Source organism: Aspergillus karnatakaensis (genome assembly GCF_047715665.1).
Source record: "Aspergillus karnatakaensis strain CBS 102800 unplaced genomic scaffold BJY04scaffold_35, whole genome shotgun sequence".
Taxonomy (NCBI): Eukaryota; Fungi; Ascomycota; class Eurotiomycetes; order Eurotiales; family Aspergillaceae; genus Aspergillus; species Aspergillus karnatakaensis.
In genome coordinates, this window is record NW_027395747.1 from 192,225 (window position 1) to 207,644 (window position 15,420).

Sequence of the window (15,420 nt, forward strand, 5' to 3'; positions counted from 1 at the left end):
CACCACTGTGGCTTACCTGACTAGATGACCTCGGTTACGGTAGATGATTATGGCTTACCCCTTGATGCAGAGATAATCTTTCGATTAAAGTATTGAGAAGCCCCTTCCTAAAGAAGGATTGTATAGCTCAGTAGCACTGAGTGATTGGCTCACTTACGCAGCTCTCTCCCGAACTGAGTAGAAGAGACAAACAGCCTATGACAATCCCCCCTTCCTCCGTGCAATCTCAGCCAGCATCTCTACTGGATTCATTGTAGACATCTGCCCCCGGGCTCTCATCTGAAGAGCTGGCATCACCATACCTCCTCCTGTTTTCTTTGCGAGAACCTGAAACCTCGGATCCAGCCCAGCTTCCAACCGATCCCATATCCTCTTCCTTACACCCTCGACAGTGACGGGCTCAACTAAGTTCTTGAGATCATATGTCTCTCCAAGCCCCGCAGCTTCGAGAGCCAGATACCCCGACGCGTAGAGCTCGATATCCTCGCGCCATTGCTCAACATTGCAGAGGGCCATGTCGCCAGCAAGTTCATTTGCGCCCAGGGCGCGAGAGAGGATATCTAAAATTGGCGCATCCATATCCATTCTACAAAGCTTAGTGCTCACAATGTAAAAACGAAGTGATCATGGGACTAGCACGTACGGTGTGTTCTGGTGTCTGTATCCTCCTTCGCAGTTTCTTACCTCCTCTAATCCCTTCCCAAGCACAAAGAGATTCAGATACAGCCAGCGCATGTTATACGGCCGTATGAGAATAGAGTTTCCAATTTCCCCGTTTTGCTTGAATTCGACGAGGGAAAGACGACCCGTCCGTAGACCTTCTTCATCGACGAACATAAACGGTCCCACATAGCCGTTATACAAAACAGCTCCAGACTTGGTGAGATAAATGGATCTGAAATCCGCATTTCCGAGATGAGACCAGCGGGGAAAGTCCTCAATTCTATTAATACTCATCGTGGTAGGATTAGGTATAGCCTCGCTCGGCATATATGAGTCAATAAGACAATGTCCTGTCTCCAGGTCATAGCGGTACATCAAGATGGCGATCTTGATGAAGCGGGCACGGCTCAGTGGGTTTCAATGATCGATTGGGGCGAGGCATATGAGGCTTCCTGGGTTGTATCTTCGGATGGTCTTCTCTATGCGTTTAAGTGCTACGGGTGGATAGCGGAGACCGTGTGGAGGGGAAGAGGGGTGAAAGTTTTCTTCGGCGTCAGGGAGGTCGATGGGGGCTCGATCATGATATGTCTCTCCTGGTCAGCGGCTAGATCATCTTTTCATATGGCAATCAGGTAAAGATAGGTACATCGCGAAATTCTTGTGTAGCGGAGGCCCACTGCTCGATGAGAGCTCGTCGTTGATGGAGTTCATACTCCCCATCGTCAGGGGTATTGGTATCTGTTGTGGGTAAGCGAGAACTCCAGCTCTCCTTGAGCAGGTTAAAGAGGTGGTAAATATATAACTCGTTGGGCTTACCTTGACAAAGAGAAACCACCCTTTTACCTCCTCCTTGAGCTCGTCAAGGGTCAGATCGCCTTGAGAATGATGTTTTATGCAGGCTGGAATTCCGCTCGGCCAGTGATGGCCTCGGAGAGCCAAATTCTCCATGCGATGTTCACAAGATGAATGAAGTGCAAGAAGATGAGAAGATGAAACGATGTTTGCAGGTTCAAGGCTGTGGAGCGCGTCGTCGAATTTCGGAAAACAACGGGACCCATACCCGCTACGACGGTCTTAGGGCTAGCTCAGCTTAAGTGGGTGTCGAAGTGATTGGGTAACATCCAAAAGGCCAATGCTATCTATCTATATAATAATCGCGGATTCACTATAACACAAATAACACTGCGCGTCTTCTCACCTGCTACGCAAGAACCAATCACACGTTAGCCACCCGAGTCAATTTCGAAAGGAACTTGACCACGTCGGCAACATCCTCTAGACTTGCTGCATGAGCCAGTAGCCCATCAGGTCGAAGGACCACGACAGCGCCTTTTCCAGGTGAGACAGTATAGGCCGCATGTGCTGACTGGTCCTGGTCAAAGTACATGTATCCGAGTCTCGTGATGCTGAAAAGCTTGTCGCCCTCCGTCACGTTTTGCGCGACGATGGTCAAGAATCGTACCATATCTTGGGGCAACGTTTCTGTCAACATGCTCAGCTTGTCGACCGTTGCGGCAAGGTTAGAGCGGGTTTCAGCGCTCTGGCCAGCAAAGATCAAAATAGACCATTGGCCCTGGTTCTTTGTTAAGGTGAAGAGTCGGGCTGGCAAGCGAGAGCCTGGTGGGTAGATGAGCGCATCAGGTGCTCTCCACCCGGCTGATACCATACCGGTGGAAGGGGGCTCGTTGATGATACTCTTGTCATAGTGGATTCCAAGGCCGATGTTAAATTGAATTGTCTCGTCGAAGATCTTGGTAAAAAGCTCATTTGCGTCTGCGTATAGCCCTTTGTGAGTGTCAGGAATCTGGCCGGATATAGTAGCCGAAAATGCTTTGTCTAGTTCGATAAGATGTTGAGCGGCTGGTCGGCGTTCAGTGTCGTAGGTTTCGAGCACGCTGTTCTCGTACCAGCCCTTGACCATTCCACCCAATTTCCAGGACAGATTTACCGCGTCGTGGACCCCTGTATTCATGCCTTGCGCGGCTCCGGAAGAATGCGTGTGGCAGGCATCTCCTGCAAGGATGACCCTGTCATTGGTGATGAAAGTTTCGGCAACACGTTGATTAATACTGCAGCATCGCTGTTAGCGGTGTATCGGGGTACCATGGGAGCCGACTTACCTGTACAGAGTCCACCAATCCACACTCTCAAACTCCAAGGTAAAAGGCTCCATCGCCTTGACTGCCTCCCGCTTTGCGTCTTCTTCAGTAAGCCTCTCGCCGTATTTAGCAAGCATCGCATTGGTCATGGCGAATCCAATCCGCTTGACCCCATGATCAAGTTGAACCCATAGAACATTACCGTGGCTCTTAGACTCAATTGACGCAAATCCCAAATCTGCATCGGGCATGTCGGTCTTGAAGCGGCCATCGATGCGCACCCATCTGTAGCTAGTGTGTTCGCCTTCGAATGGAACGCCGGCCGCCCGTCGAACTAAAGAATGGCCACCATCGGCACCCACTATGTATTTACTATGATCTGTTAGCTTCAACACTAATTATCGTGATGTTGAAATTCGTACCTCTTAACTGTCATGACTTTGTCTGTTTTGATGTTTCGGATGTGTGAAGACACCTTGTAGTCATCATTGCTTCCATGGTCGACCGAGTATGACTCCAGCTTCCAGCCAATAAATGGATCACCCCCAAGCCTTTTATAAGCGTTTCGAAACACCTCTTCCGAGTACTTTTGTCGTAGGTTAAGACAGTAATCAAGGTAAGTACCGCTGAGGCGCTCGAACATGATATGCCATCCACGAGAGGTCACGCGTTTGCCGTCTTTGAAGGTAACGCTGCTGCGTCCCACAAAGCCAACCTGGTTCATTCCGTCGAGTAGATCGAGCTGATCCAGCATCTCAAGGGTACGAGGGTACAGTGTTGTTGCTCGGCCGTACATCGCTTGTTGATCCTTGTCATGCTGCTCTACACTTTATCAGTACAACAGATCAGAGTCAGAGCGGTTTATACTTACCAACCAACAACGAGTTCACACCTTGTCGGGCCAAACTATATGCGATGAGCAGACCAACAGGACCACCGCCAGAGATGAAGACATCGGTTTTGAGAATATCGCCCATTGTGAAATCGGTAGAATTGCAGTAGTTGCGAGAATGGAGTCGATTGAGCTATACAAGATCCGACTGGTTTGTATCACTTCTCACGAGGTCGGGGCATCAATTTTATACTTCAAATCACGGCTGTTGCGGCACGACCTTTGTCCCCTATGCCGGGAGTAACAAGCCGAGAAATAAGTCTCATAGGTACGTTTACGCTGGCCATCCTCGTAATTCGAATCGACAACAGATGCAAGTAAGCATATGGTATTGTCAGTAATGGTCCCGGAACGGAAACCTCCCGTATGTTGTTAAGTGTATTGACGGTATCGGAGCGTCACGGTAAGTGGGTACTCTGCTGCATGATGATCGATCATGGATTACCACAATTTCAAGCGCGGCGACAAAATGGCATTGCTTGGTTTGCTTGATTTCTCAGCATCATTTCCTGGTCCAGTCCAGGATAATCTGTTGGGACTGTGAGGTAGTTGCTACCGTCAATAGTCGATATTAAACCAGGACCAGTCGAGCGAAATATTGTTGAGGTCGATGTCACCAAAGACGCTTTCCGAGAACGACTCAGAAACACCCTGGGCGCCGTCAAAGGCTGGTGTAAACCCATTATCAGACTGGTACGAGTTGGACCCGCTGCCTATATCTGTTAGGTTAGAGGCGAGGGGCGTCAGACAAGGGGTGATTAGTGTCTTACGAGTCTGTATCCTCGAGCATTTAGCTTTGATATCACTTAAGCTCCGAGCACAGCGTTCGGCTACAATACTGTTTGTTTCCAGATACTCGAGAGTTAATTGGCATTTGTGCCAGGCGAGATCTAAAGCTTCACGCGTCACGATCTTCACAACTTCGCTTTGAAATTCGGCGAGGATGAGCACCAGACCGGCAGTAAAAACATCTTTACAACGTTAGTCTGGGGTCCAGTGACAATGCGGGCTATAACCGTACAGAAAATGTTGTAGAACCAAACGCTTGCCAGATCAGTGGCGCAAGTATAATGTACCAGGGATGTCAGATCAACGGCTGACTGAACGCACAGGACTGAACAATTCAGAGTTAGGTTGGAATAAATTCCGGTCTTTTGTGTATCAGGGCTCGATCTGGGATGTGTCGTCGTGGCTCGCACTTGATCAACTGACTGTGACAGGAATGGCTTGAACGCCAGAAGCTTGAGGTAGATAAATCTTGCATTTACATCAGCTGGTGCTCAAACATGTTTCCAGTCTTCGTCTCACCTTGCTTTCAGTAGACACTTTTCTCTTAAGTATGGATCAATCGTAGTTTTCAGATCCAATCCCTCCCAGTTCAGCTGCTTTGGAAGGCTCAAGTGAAAGTTGTCTAACTCGAGTTCGATCTCGGTGATGCACTGAACTTGGTGTATATTGATTGCTGTACCCTGAGCCGCGATGGCATCACCAGAATTTTCAGGAAGATCCTCGTACAAGATGATCATTTTCCGCAGCAGGTCATGTAACTTCAATGTAGCAATAAACCACTCTACGCTTGAGAATGTACCTCTTGGCTGTTCTATCTTCTCTGCATGTCCATTCAGATAGTGGTCATCAATTGCCACAGGAAGAGGAACGGATAGTCGGTTAGACGTCATGGGTGGGCGACCAAGCATGGTGCTAGCTCCTCTGGAGGCTATTAGACATGATAGGCAGATATGTGCGGCGACAACTCACAAGTCCAGCATCCTACAGCCGTGCCAGACTCGCCTTCGAATCTGCTTCTGGGCAAATGATCGTCGCTCGTCACCTATGCTTGAATGAAGGCCGATAGCTTGGGCTAGTCTACATGCGGTGCCGATGACATGCCAGCAACGATTTGGGGTTTGTGATCCCTGTAGATAATGCGATATCAGCAGAATAACCTGCACTAAGGCCAAGTCACCCCGCTCAAGGTAGTCCACATCAAGAGCTTGTTTGCATCGATGGAAGAAACCTTCGGATATGACTTGTCGCTCAGCTCGAAGAAGCTCTGAGAATTGACATCCCATGGCAAATACAATGTTCAACGCATAGTACCATGTAGCGTCAGTGACTGTTGGGTCTCCTAGCCCTAGGCCTATATATTTCGAGTCAACCACCCCACTAGGATCCGAACTCCAAGTGCAGGAATAGGATTCAAGGAAAGCATCTTTGTGTACGAATGGATATAGTGTGTGAATCTTTCGAAAGTAGCAATCGACTAAATGATCCGCTAAATCGCGCGGAGGAAGGAGGTCCAATGAGATCTTAGTAGGCTGAAGAACACTTCTATCGGCGGCTCTTCGGGGTGCGTTTTCGTTCAACCCATTCGGGAGCCCTGAGGTAGGATTCTTTGACCGAAGGGAATCTTGTAGACTCTTCACAAAAGATATTGCAGAAGAGTTGCCATAGAACACCTCACCTGATTCATCGGCATGGTCAATCATACGAGCAGCAAGACCCATTGCCGTAGCTTCAGGCTCGAACCGATCGCCAGATGTCATTGGCTCCGCTATGGTGTAATCCAAATGCGATTGTGTATTCTCATCTTGGCCGGCCTGTGCACCTGGCGAACTGCGAAAGCTTAGACAATGACTTTTACCGGTAGCTTCACTTACTCTGAAATCGGTGCGCTAGCCTCGTCATTGTATAAGCATATCTCTCGATGACGGCGACAGTTGCCACAGTCTGGCCGAGCACCATCGCAGCGGACTTTGTGAGATCGGCACCGATTACAAGCAACGTTCACCCTCCTTCGCTTGCGATCATGGTGTGATGACTGTGTTGAATGCATCTTGCATCAAAATATATTTTGGGTTTGGAGAACCTCGCTGCCAGATGTCGGAATATTTGCCCTCCCAAGATCTAGCTCAAAAATAACAGAGCATGCTTTACCAATAAATCATCATTCATAAGGCCCGATAGTTGGAGTAGTCACATTGTCCCAATCGTTGCTGAGATCTCGCGCGCAGCCAGCCAGATACTGGAGCAAGACAATGATGCCAAGAAGCCATACACACTATCCCAAATACACACTAGCTCCTCACATGACCATCACTCCACCAACCAAGTCAAGAAATTTCTCGAGCTCAATATTTTTCTCTTCCTTCCTTCTCTTCAACTCCTCGCTCAAAGAATCGCATTCAAAGCTCACACACAGAGAATTATCTTCAATTCTCTTTCTTCTTGTCTCTCAAGAAGACTTCCGCTTTGGGAGAAAGTCCCCGGACACCCTGTGCCCTCTTGCTCAGCAACGGCACAGGCATTGCGGAAACGCGCCGCCATAAAAGCAATTCGATAGCGGCTTACTGCCCTCTTTCCTCCCGGTGCTGCGGCCATACCCGACGCCTTCCGTGTGGTGGGTGGAAACAATGGTGGTGTGGCGGGTGCTGGAGAGGAGATCTATTGGGTTGCTTTTCGTCGTGGTTGGATAGTCATGCGATTGCTCGATTTCTTCTTTTGAAGGGGTCGGGTAACTCAATGGGGCTCATTCTTGAGGCGAGGAGTTCATCATACCTTTTTGGGTCTGTAGCTTATTGAAAGCGGTGATTTGTGCTCTTGCTTATGTGTGAGGGTGCGGTTGCAGATGCTCTGTCGAAGGGGCCGGACTCGCGTTGATACTCTTCCCCTTTGACTTGATGCCTTTTTTTTCTACCCTTTTCCCTTTTCTTTTTCATTCCCTTTTCTCCTTTTCTGAACATGCGATGGGTTTACATGATGATATACCAATCATAGAGTCAAGCCCTGAGACTCCTACTACGGTAGAGTTATTGACGATAAACGATTGTTTCTTATCTGACAAACATACCATTGCATGTGTCGTCAGTTATGCTGCTAAGATACCTTCAAATGCGAATGAGATATTTTCTATCCTACAATGCTCATGCCGATGCCAACTCCACGTAAACGTAACGTAACCACAGCCGTAGCTCATTATTGTGTCTTAGCTCCAAATGGAACAGGCTGAGGTCTCTTCGTAACCTGCAGAACAGCCCCAGTGATGATCTCCGCGATGACCGTGACCGCTGTCGCGCACACGCTGTTCCAAACTTGAACGCTGACGGAGCCTTGGGGGGCACGAGGAAACGACAGAATCCATTCCACAGGGTATGGAAACCAGCCTCCTGGGAGAGCGAACACGGGCGTCTTAGAGTATCGGAACTGGATGAAGATCTTGAGGCCGTTTGTGCTGAGCCACCGGGCGATTTTGATGAACCACTCAAAGGAGGATTTCTGGGAGGAGAGTTTCTGGTCTGTTTATATAGTCAGCATGCCGGCCATGATAATAATGATACAGCTAGATGAAAGCAGGACAAGAGAACGTACTCAAAGCCTCATAATCGCTCATTGCTTTGTCATGTCGCCGGCGCAACTTGGCCCACTTCGCGAATTCATCCTGGGAGCTGGTGTTGTTCATCTCCCGTTTGAGCTGGACGACCTCGCGCTTCGCTTCGCTTTGCTCTTGAGCGGTTGCGTATAACGATGTGGGGAGCTTCAGGTAGAGGAGCCATAGCTGTCATTGCAGTGCGTTAGTCGTGTCCGCAAGGTGGGCAAGGGAATGGCATACCAGGTTATCAATTGTAGCGGCGCCAATTGTGTTGATGAGGAAGATCGCGATATGCAGGATGAAGATCGTCCAAATGAGGGGAATCATGATTGCGAGGTTTGTCCGGTCAAGCACCGGGGTCGATTGGGGTGTTGGTTTGTGGGAGCACGAAGCGAGACCAAAGGAAGTCCTGGGCAGGTGGTGTCCCAACACTGTCTCACGGGATTTCAGGAGAGGAAACAAAATGTCCTGGAGGTATTATTACTGTTACTGAGTGACCAGCGACAGCTCTAGAGATAAATTGTTGAGCTGACGATCTTGAGTTGCGCAAATGACGTTGTCACGTTGACAGTGGACAGACTTTCTTCGGCGGGCGGCGTTTCTGACCTCCGGCTTCACAGCGGGGAGCTCTCACCCCCATGACTCCCTCGATGCTTCAGCTTCTCAATGATCTCCCAATGTCCGTCACAAACCGATGCCTTTCGAGATCTGTCACGCATTTTTGCGAACAGACATGACCGCGTGCTCGAATTTGAGATCCTCCCGCCGGCATTTGGTCCAATACTTGAAGATGGCGATGCGGTCGGGATAACGAAGAAGTACCTAGTTCAGGCGTTCGTCATCGCACGACGAGTGTTCTTTGACGGATTACAATCATGGAAACAGGATGATGGCGGACTGTCTTCTGAGGGGTCTGAAGGAGGAAGATTCAGTAACGACCTGGACAGCAAACTCGTTTTCGCTTCCGAAATTATCCTACTCTTCGACTGCGAACACCTGACAGCATGTAATTGGAGGAAGAAGCGTCTATCCGCTTTACTGGAACTGAATCAGGAGAGGTACATCCCGGCTTTGCATACCGAGCTGTCCCTGTTGACAACATACCTCACCTCCCGACTGCATCGACACACCAAGTCCCCGACACTGTGGCAGCATCGCAAATGGATCCGAACACACCTTGTCCGGGCACACTCACCGGACGTACACGAGCTACAAGAGCTTATCCATGTTGAACTATCTGTCGTGCTGCGTGCCGGAGATTCACACCCCAGAAACTACTATGCCTTCAGTTACATGCGACAGATGCATCATATACTATCTGAGCGGGGCCGAGGAGGAGGGAAAGGCTGGGGCATTCCACTGGCGCGATCGATTATCGCGCCCACCCTCGACTGGTGTCTTGCGCATCCTGCGGATATATCGGGGCTGATGTTCCTCTTGTATCTGTTGAATGTAGTGCCGGATACAGCTCTACGGGTTGATACTGTGAGTAAGGTGGCTCGGTTTGCGGTGAATGTAGGGTGGGAGGGTGAGAGTATATGGACCTTCATCGAGCTTTCTCTTCGAGGGTTGGATCTGCTGCGCTCGCTAGAAGAGTCGCAGGTATACCCGTGGGACATCCTGCGCAGCTCCCTCGAACCAAACGAACCGCAATACAGCGGGAGTAAGCCAGCAACGGCATGGAAGACATGGCTCGATAGAGCACGAGCTCACTGGGTTCAAAGCACCAATACACCGCATGCATGACCTTGACCGATTGGTCCCAAGTAAAGCCTTCCTTCCTACACCATAGTATATACCCGCCGCGTCCATCTAGTCTAGTAAATACTCGCATAATCAGACCAAACGCTTCAGATCTTCATTAAAACGCCTCGCTAACAAATCAAGCGTAGCTATCGTCAAAGCAACATGCGCATGCCATAGTCCTGAGATTCCACGTTATACCCGCCGATATATACCGTGCTCCACTGAACGTTTCTCAAAACCCGAACCCCTCAACCTCAAGTATATCCATCACACCATCGAGCTAACGATTCCAGACACAGACTTGGGAGACGGTAGAAAAACCGATGCGCGAAGCGCCCACCAGGAGAACCGACTACTGATCCATCGCGAAAGGGACAGCGGAGAACCAAGTATGCGAACAGCCCATCAAGCCAGCGTAGTATGCATCGGCAGCGAATATAACTCGTAGCCCCAGATCGAAACAGGCGATGCGCGATGTCACTTCTTCCCCCCCGCGGCCTCAGCGGCCTTCTTTGCGTCGGCTGTTATAGAGAATAAAAGTTAGTCGCATTTCCCCTCAGCAGTCATCGTAGAATAAACAGCGAATAAGACAACAGCAGTCAGGAATCAAGCATTCCGAGGATGATGCGCGAGTGACCAGGGCAGGAACAGCGCCTTGCAGAACAAAGAGCCAGTACCCCTCCCTGTGCGCGCGATTGGACAAAACCCGTTCAAAGGAACCAAGTGGACTTACCCTTCGCCTGCTTGTCTCTCATCTTCTGCGCATCATCTTCCTTCTTCTTCTGGAACTGGGTGCCGGAGAGCTGATTGCCGGCTTTCTAATAAAGGGGTTGTGCAATGTTAGCCGGGAATTCTTTGTAGGAGCGCATGAAAGAAAAGGGTTGCGAGGGGGAAAACACTAACTAGCTTTGCCTGCTTCTCGAGGTTCTTTTGTCGGTCTCGGTCTCGCTGGTTGCCACGGGTCATTTTGAATGTTGCGGAGGGGGCCACTGATGGGTTGACGATGGGGATAAGGGGGTACCGAGGGCGTTTGCTGAGGCTGAGGGATTTCTTCCTGGAGGGAGATTTAAGCGCTGGTACGGCTGCTATTTTGGGGTCGCTTAAAAGTATTGGCTCTAAGGAAGTTGGTAAAATGAGCTGAAATTGTAGCTCTCTTGATTGGACGGTTAGTCCATTTTGCCGGCTAGGAGGCTAATGCTATAGAGGGCTTTACTTTGCTCTGCGACTACTGTTTTTTTGAGTCGCGCGACAGCAACTTGAATCACTTATGCTCTTAAAAGACATCAGCCTAGCTGTAAAAACCAAAATAATCACATTCTCACTAGCAACTCTACATAACTGCCGTATTGATGGCTCTATCGTCAGCTTCGCTCTTCTCTTCACGCTCGCCACTAAGTGCCGCTGCATCCCCATCAGACGAAGCTACGGGGGTGGCCGTGCATGTGGGTTCGTGGTTTCGGTGGTGATATCTTCCTCAGAGGGTATAATATATTCTAATGCGCCATCAAGGAGCTTACAACCCAGCGCCGAAATCCTTGTCAAACGCCGGTATATCCTGAGTTCCTTCACAGTTAATGTTGTTGGCAAGAATCCAGCAGAAATCGGCCTCCATTTCTTTCGCATCCGAGGCTATTCCGACAGTCTCCAGGGCGGTCCTTGCATTGTGTCAGCTCGGGGACAGCTCGACTCGTGAAGTTCAAACCGGTCGTCTGCTCGGAGGTATCGCAATGCGTATTGTATCGCATCTCTAGAGGTCTTCATATAACAAGTAGTCAAACCGAGCAAGTCTCGATTGAAGACTAAACTGTTAAACCAGAATCCATTCATTACCAATTGTCGGCCTCTCCTCTTTGGCCTCGATTTCCAAAAGCTTCTCTATTCCAACGTCGTCTCCACACCACTCTGTCAACATATGCATTGATTGCAATGTATCGTCATGAAAAGCCCCTAGAATTTTCTCTTCCCGGTGCGTGACCTGGGCCATCAGCTGTATCGCTTCAGAGTCTCTGTTCTGTCGTTTGTGGGTGATGGCAATAAAATAGAGACACTTTAGCGTGAAGGCATGATCAGGTCCAAGGGACTTGATGCTGGCGTTCAATGCTTCTCTTTGCTGTTCCTCCGCTTTCTGCTCGTGTCCTTGTTTAACGTATACATCTGCGAGTCGCAGCTTTCTGTTGAGTACGTCGTAATCTAAGCTATTTTGCTGCTCGCTGCCTTCGATCATGCGCAGTAGTAGTGCCTCCGCTTCGTTGAATTTCTCTTGATCGTAGTATATGTTCGCCAGTACCGTCATGCTGGCGTAGGTCTCGGGATGCTTTTTACCAAGGGAGATCTCTCTCGCCTTCCACGTTTGAAGCGCTAATTTCTCTGCGTCTTCCAGCTTCCCCTGCGCCTTGTAGATCTCCGACAGAATACTCGAGCTGGTGAGGGTAAACTGGTGTTCGGGACCGAACTTTGCCATCCTGAAACGCAAAACATGTTGCGTTAACAGAGTCGCTTCGTCTAATTTGCCAGTATCGAGATAGAGTGGTCCTAGATTAGCCATCGCGGTAATTGTCTGTTCGTCTTGCTCGCCAAACTCGGATTTCGCGATCTCAAGAACCTCTAATCTGAGTCTCTCGGATTCTTCCATTCGACCTTGGGTTTCAACTGTAGTGGCTAGGTTCGACATGCTGGTCAAAGTTAACCTGTCGCGAAGCCCGAGGATCTTTTTCCTTGTCTCAACGATGTAGGAGTCAAGCTTCTCAGCTTCCACCCACCTGGCTTGGTCATAGTATGTCGCAGCTAGGCCAGCAATACTTTCTAGAGTCTCTGGGTGCTCAGGCCCGAACTCTTGCTTTTTATCTTCCACTAGCTGCGTATCTAGCCTTTCAGCCTCTTCACTCCGTCCCTGGGACCAGAAGTAGTAGGCTATGCCCTCCTGCAGATGGATTCGCTTTCTTCGTGATTCGCCTTCTGGGTTGGAAATGAGCGAAAGGACTGACTGGGCATGTGGTAGGTACGCTGCACAAGTGCCCCAATTCTCAAAAGTCGCATCAGGGTACACCTCGTCCAATAGTTCCATAGCCTGTATTGATCTCTCTTCAAACTGATTCTCAAGGATCAGCCACTTCCGCAGCACTAACTGCACAAGTCTGTGGAAAGAGAAGTTCCCCTTGCCAGCAGTCGGCACAATCAAAGAGAAAGCTTTCAGAGTTCCTAGGGCCTTGGCCAAGTCCAGTGGCCGCTTGATCTTATGCTGAATCAAGCTCTTGGGTACCTCGTTCCTATCGAGAAAAGCAACGAGGTATAAGATCTCTATAGCCTTGGGATCGCGCTCCTTGATCTGATCAATGGACATGATAAGCGTTGTAGCCACGGCGTTTGGAACTCCGGTGTCTCTTCCCAGTGTCTCAAAGGGCTCGCAGAGTAGGTCCATGCTTGTTTCTTCGCTGTCGTTATATAGCTCGATATATTCACCAACGCCCATGGAATTTTCCTGCATAAAAGCAGCGGCCTGGACGATAGCAAGTGGCAAATGCCCTAGCAATGCGGACAATTCGTCTATTTCTCTCTCTTCAAGAACATGATCCGTCATGCTATTCTGGATGAGGCGCTTTGACTCCACGTTCGTCATGGTTTTCACCTCTATAAGAGCATTCGCCGCTCCCTTGGTGAATTTGAGGCCAGCCGCCCTGTTTCGTGTGGTGACAAGAATAGTTCCGTGATGGCTCTCAGGGAGGAATTCCAAGACTGACTGGCTCTGGTCAGCCTGCTTTCCTGGCTTTTTCGGCTCAAAGAGGGATGTTTCGTCCGCATTATCGATGATCAAGACCCAATCAGTACGCTTTTTCTCAAACCATTCCTTAACACGGGCAAGCTTATCACACTTGGCATCCGATTTAGGGTCGATGTATTCGTCAAAAATTGTGCCATACCCTTCGCGAAAGCGATCAATACTGCTTGCACTGACCCAAAACACTGAAGCTCGGGACTCAGTCCAAACTTGGTGGGCTAATTCAATAGCGATTTGGGATTTCCTGATTATGTCAGTAAACTCCTTAACACCTATCCTAGGAGTACTTGCCCTACACCACCTAAGCCAAAAAGTGCGATGCGAGGAGTAGTCCCAAGGGAAAACGTCTTCTCTTTCAGCTGATCCATACTTTCGAAGCGATCTACAAACCCTGGATTCTGGGCAAATGGAATCATACCTTTGTATCTATTAGCTTAGCATCTGGGAGCAGGTTTAATGGCTGACTTGCAGACTTTGGGCTCATAGTCCTCCCCGACAAGAATAGATCCCTTGCTTGAATAACCGAACAAGGACCCTTCGTCACAGTCGTTCATCGCTATGGCAGCGAGCTTGATAATCAATCCCGAGACGTGCTTATAATTATCATCGTCTTCGCTTGGGTATCTGCATATAGTTTCATGGTCTCCCGCTAGCGCCACCGTTATCTCACGAGAGTCTGGGAGACCGAATATCGCTGACTGCTTCTCGACAATCTACTCAAAGAGGATGAAACGTGAGTATAAAGGTACGTAGCTCACGCAGAGAAGGAAACATACCAGTCCCAGGCTTCTCAAAGGTAAAGTTTCGTAGAAGTTTATATATTTATAGTCCTCTAATAGTTGCTGAAAATTTGCCGACAGCTCGTTCGCATATAAGTCGTTCTCTTTGAGAGCGTTGATGAAGGTGTTGTTTGGAGTTCTGAGGATGGCTCTCACGGCCTTCGCCATGGTCTCGCCTAGTTTTGCAAGCTGACTCCCACGATGAGGAGTGCCAAAAAATGCTATGCCGTACGTTGCTAGTTGAATCGAGCTATATGTCGAGCCAAGCTTTGCTTGCACAAGTGCCTGACGGAGTTAGGGCTTTATCAGGGAAACAGGCGCAAGCCACTATACCTCCTTCACTATGATACCGCCTAGGCTGTGTGCGACGAAAATAAGAGGCCTGTTCTCATCATTCTGGTAAGGGTCAGGCATGATGCTTTCGCACTAAGTATAACCTGCTCACCTGTCTATCAAGCCACAGTTTGCTGAGCAAGTTCTGTGCTTGCTCACGTACCCCAGCGGCGGAGGATCGAACGGTGACGCTGGAGTTGTATCCAAAGAGCATTATCCTGGCCTGGGGTAGTTGCTTCGGAAGGAAGTCTCTCAGCCATATCTTACCATCAACCTCCCAAGTCCGTTCCGCATGTCGTTCTTTGTTCTTTGGGTTAAGGCCATGAATGGCAACAATACTGCATCACATGAGCTAGATTCTAACACGAATAATGGAAGATTCTCACTCTATCTTTGGCTCTTTTCCTGACACAAGTGTGTGCAAGAAAGTGTCAGGCTGTAAATGGTTAGCCTAAGTTACATTAGCACATGGTTTCTTTTGTCTCGGCGACGGATTTACCATTATAGTACAGTATAGAGCTGCGACGTAGGTATCTTTGAGATTCAGGCCGCATCCCCTCCTACATATATCGAAAGCTTCTGTGCTTACCACTCATTCTGGAGTGGGAGACCCAAGGTCTGAGCAACCAGCTCTTGTTGGTGTTTTACAGGCGGCTGTGTGCCTGGGCTGATTGGGCAGACACCGAAAGCGCCTCGCAAGATGCAAAGACCCTCGCCTAAGCAAGGCCGACCCATTTCGGAGTCATCGCCCAGTTATTGAGCGA

At 49.3% G+C, this 15,420-nt stretch overlaps 9 protein-coding genes across 9 annotated transcripts; 2 read left to right on the forward strand and 7 right to left on the reverse strand.

Annotated features, from left to right (window-relative positions):
* Positions 1-84: 84 nt before the first annotated feature.
* Positions 85-1,155, reverse strand: BJY04DRAFT_89372 (uncharacterized protein). Its single transcript, XM_073721251.1, has 2 exons — positions 644-1,155; positions 85-586 (listed from the first exon to the last, which is right to left on the reverse strand). The coding sequence occupies exons 1-2, from the start codon at positions 1,036-1,038 to the stop codon at positions 196-198; spliced, it is 786 nt and encodes a 261-aa protein (XP_073569584.1). The 5' UTR covers positions 1,039-1,155; the 3' UTR covers positions 85-195.
* On the reverse strand, positions 1,156-1,745 carry BJY04DRAFT_89371 (uncharacterized protein). Its single transcript, XM_073721250.1, has 2 exons — positions 1,480-1,745; positions 1,156-1,401 (listed from the first exon to the last, which is right to left on the reverse strand). Exons 1-2 carry the CDS (start codon positions 1,609-1,611, stop codon positions 1,273-1,275), a joined length of 261 nt encoding a protein of 86 aa, XP_073569585.1. The 5' UTR covers positions 1,612-1,745; the 3' UTR covers positions 1,156-1,272.
* On the reverse strand, positions 1,746-4,001 carry BJY04DRAFT_89404 (pentachlorophenol 4-monooxygenase). Its single transcript, XM_073721253.1, has 4 exons — positions 3,634-4,001; positions 3,185-3,584; positions 2,784-3,134; positions 1,746-2,732 (listed from the first exon to the last, which is right to left on the reverse strand). Exons 1-4 carry the CDS (start codon positions 3,737-3,739, stop codon positions 1,880-1,882), a joined length of 1,710 nt encoding a protein of 569 aa, XP_073569586.1. The 5' UTR covers positions 3,740-4,001; the 3' UTR covers positions 1,746-1,879.
* Positions 3,913-6,707, reverse strand: BJY04DRAFT_89375 (uncharacterized protein). Its single transcript, XM_073721252.1, has 6 exons — positions 6,315-6,707; positions 5,413-6,270; positions 4,963-5,364; positions 4,676-4,911; positions 4,425-4,625; positions 3,913-4,367 (listed from the first exon to the last, which is right to left on the reverse strand). The coding sequence occupies exons 1-6, from the start codon at positions 6,488-6,490 to the stop codon at positions 4,213-4,215; spliced, it is 2,028 nt and encodes a 675-aa protein (XP_073569587.1). The 5' UTR covers positions 6,491-6,707; the 3' UTR covers positions 3,913-4,212.
* A 380-nt stretch (positions 6,708-7,087) lies between these two features.
* Positions 7,088-7,737, forward strand: BJY04DRAFT_89457 (uncharacterized protein). The gene is made up of 2 exons (XM_073721254.1): positions 7,088-7,220; positions 7,283-7,737. Exons 1-2 carry the CDS (start codon positions 7,177-7,179, stop codon positions 7,611-7,613), a joined length of 375 nt encoding a protein of 124 aa, XP_073569588.1. The 5' UTR covers positions 7,088-7,176; the 3' UTR covers positions 7,614-7,737.
* On the reverse strand, positions 7,498-8,565 carry BJY04DRAFT_192926 (guided entry of tail-anchored proteins factor 1). The gene is made up of 3 exons (XM_073711835.1): positions 8,264-8,565; positions 8,023-8,209; positions 7,498-7,949 (listed from the first exon to the last, which is right to left on the reverse strand). Exons 1-3 carry the CDS (start codon positions 8,348-8,350, stop codon positions 7,630-7,632), a joined length of 594 nt encoding a protein of 197 aa, XP_073569589.1. The 5' UTR covers positions 8,351-8,565; the 3' UTR covers positions 7,498-7,629.
* Positions 8,566-8,609: 44 nt separating this feature from the next.
* BJY04DRAFT_89459 (uncharacterized protein) lies at positions 8,610-10,296 on the forward strand. The gene has a single exon (XM_073721255.1). The coding sequence runs from the start codon at positions 8,690-8,692 to the stop codon at positions 9,767-9,769; it is 1,080 nt and encodes a 359-aa protein (XP_073569590.1). The 5' UTR covers positions 8,610-8,689; the 3' UTR covers positions 9,770-10,296.
* BJY04DRAFT_219860 (4F5 domain protein) lies at positions 10,247-10,735 on the reverse strand (the record flags this gene model as incomplete). The annotated part of the gene is made up of 3 exons (XM_073716715.1): positions 10,247-10,290; positions 10,503-10,587; positions 10,673-10,735. The coding sequence occupies 3 exons, from the start codon at positions 10,733-10,735 to the stop codon at positions 10,247-10,249; spliced, it is 192 nt and encodes a 63-aa protein (XP_073569591.1).
* Positions 10,736-11,576: 841 nt separating this feature from the next.
* Positions 11,577-15,391, reverse strand: BJY04DRAFT_208474 (uncharacterized protein; the record flags this gene model as incomplete). Its single annotated transcript, XM_073713994.1, has 13 exons — positions 11,577-12,026; positions 12,057-12,189; positions 12,223-12,386; positions 12,420-12,488; positions 12,525-13,094; positions 13,128-13,195; positions 13,229-13,788; positions 13,836-13,970; positions 14,010-14,257; positions 14,321-14,608; positions 14,657-14,719; positions 14,769-14,994; positions 15,246-15,391. The coding sequence occupies 13 exons, from the start codon at positions 15,389-15,391 to the stop codon at positions 11,577-11,579; spliced, it is 3,120 nt and encodes a 1,039-aa protein (XP_073569592.1).
* Positions 15,392-15,420: the final 29 nt, after the last annotated feature.

What these genes read in the sequence shown, in the direction of transcription:
- BJY04DRAFT_89372 (XM_073721251.1), bottom strand. Translation starts at nt 1,038, where the DNA reads ATGTACCGCTATGACCTGGAGACAGGACATTGTCTTATTGACTCATAT. An exon ending in TACAGACACCAGAACACACC is followed by an intron (nt 587 to 643) that starts GTACGTGCTAGT and finishes TAAGCTTTGTAG; the next exon opens with AATGGATATGGATGCGCCAA.
- BJY04DRAFT_89371 (XM_073721250.1), bottom strand. Translation starts at nt 1,611, where the DNA reads ATGGAGAATTTGGCTCTCCGAGGCCATCACTGGCCGAGCGGAATTCCA. An exon ending in GGTGGTTTCTCTTTGTCAAG is followed by an intron (nt 1,402 to 1,479) that starts GTAAGCCCAACG and finishes TACCCACAACAG; the next exon opens with ATACCAATACCCCTGACGAT.
- BJY04DRAFT_89404 (XM_073721253.1), bottom strand. Translation starts at nt 3,739, where the DNA reads ATGGGCGATATTCTCAAAACCGATGTCTTCATCTCTGGCGGTGGTCCT. An exon ending in TGTGAACTCGTTGTTGGTTG is followed by an intron (nt 3,585 to 3,633) that starts GTAAGTATAAAC and finishes GATAAAGTGTAG; the next exon opens with AGCAGCATGACAAGGATCAA. An exon ending in GATTGGTGGACTCTGTACAG is followed by an intron (nt 2,733 to 2,783) that starts GTAAGTCGGCTC and finishes GCGATGCTGCAG; the next exon opens with TATTAATCAACGTGTTGCCG.
- BJY04DRAFT_89375 (XM_073721252.1), bottom strand. Translation starts at nt 6,490, where the DNA reads ATGCATTCAACACAGTCATCACACCATGATCGCAAGCGAAGGAGGGTG. An exon ending in GGCTGTAGGATGCTGGACTT is followed by an intron (nt 5,365 to 5,412) that starts GTGAGTTGTCGC and finishes AATAGCCTCCAG; the next exon opens with AGGAGCTAGCACCATGCTTG. An exon ending in TTGGTTCTACAACATTTTCT is followed by an intron (nt 4,626 to 4,675) that starts GTACGGTTATAG and finishes AACGTTGTAAAG; the next exon opens with ATGTTTTTACTGCCGGTCTG.
- BJY04DRAFT_89457 (XM_073721254.1), top strand. Translation starts at nt 7,177, where the DNA reads ATGGGGCTCATTCTTGAGGCGAGGAGTTCATCATACCTTTTTGG. An exon ending in AGTTCATCATACCTTTTTGG is followed by an intron (nt 7,221 to 7,282) that starts GTCTGTAGCTTA and finishes GTGCGGTTGCAG; the next exon opens with ATGCTCTGTCGAAGGGGCCG.
- BJY04DRAFT_192926 (XM_073711835.1), bottom strand. Translation starts at nt 8,350, where the DNA reads ATGATTCCCCTCATTTGGACGATCTTCATCCTGCATATCGCGATCTTC. An exon ending in CCGCTACAATTGATAACCTG is followed by an intron (nt 8,210 to 8,263) that starts GTATGCCATTCC and finishes CTGCAATGACAG; the next exon opens with CTATGGCTCCTCTACCTGAA. An exon ending in GAGCGATTATGAGGCTTTGA is followed by an intron (nt 7,950 to 8,022) that starts GTACGTTCTCTT and finishes CTATATAAACAG; the next exon opens with ACCAGAAACTCTCCTCCCAG.
- BJY04DRAFT_89459 (XM_073721255.1), top strand. Translation starts at nt 8,690, where the DNA reads ATGATCTCCCAATGTCCGTCACAAACCGATGCCTTTCGAGATCTGTCA.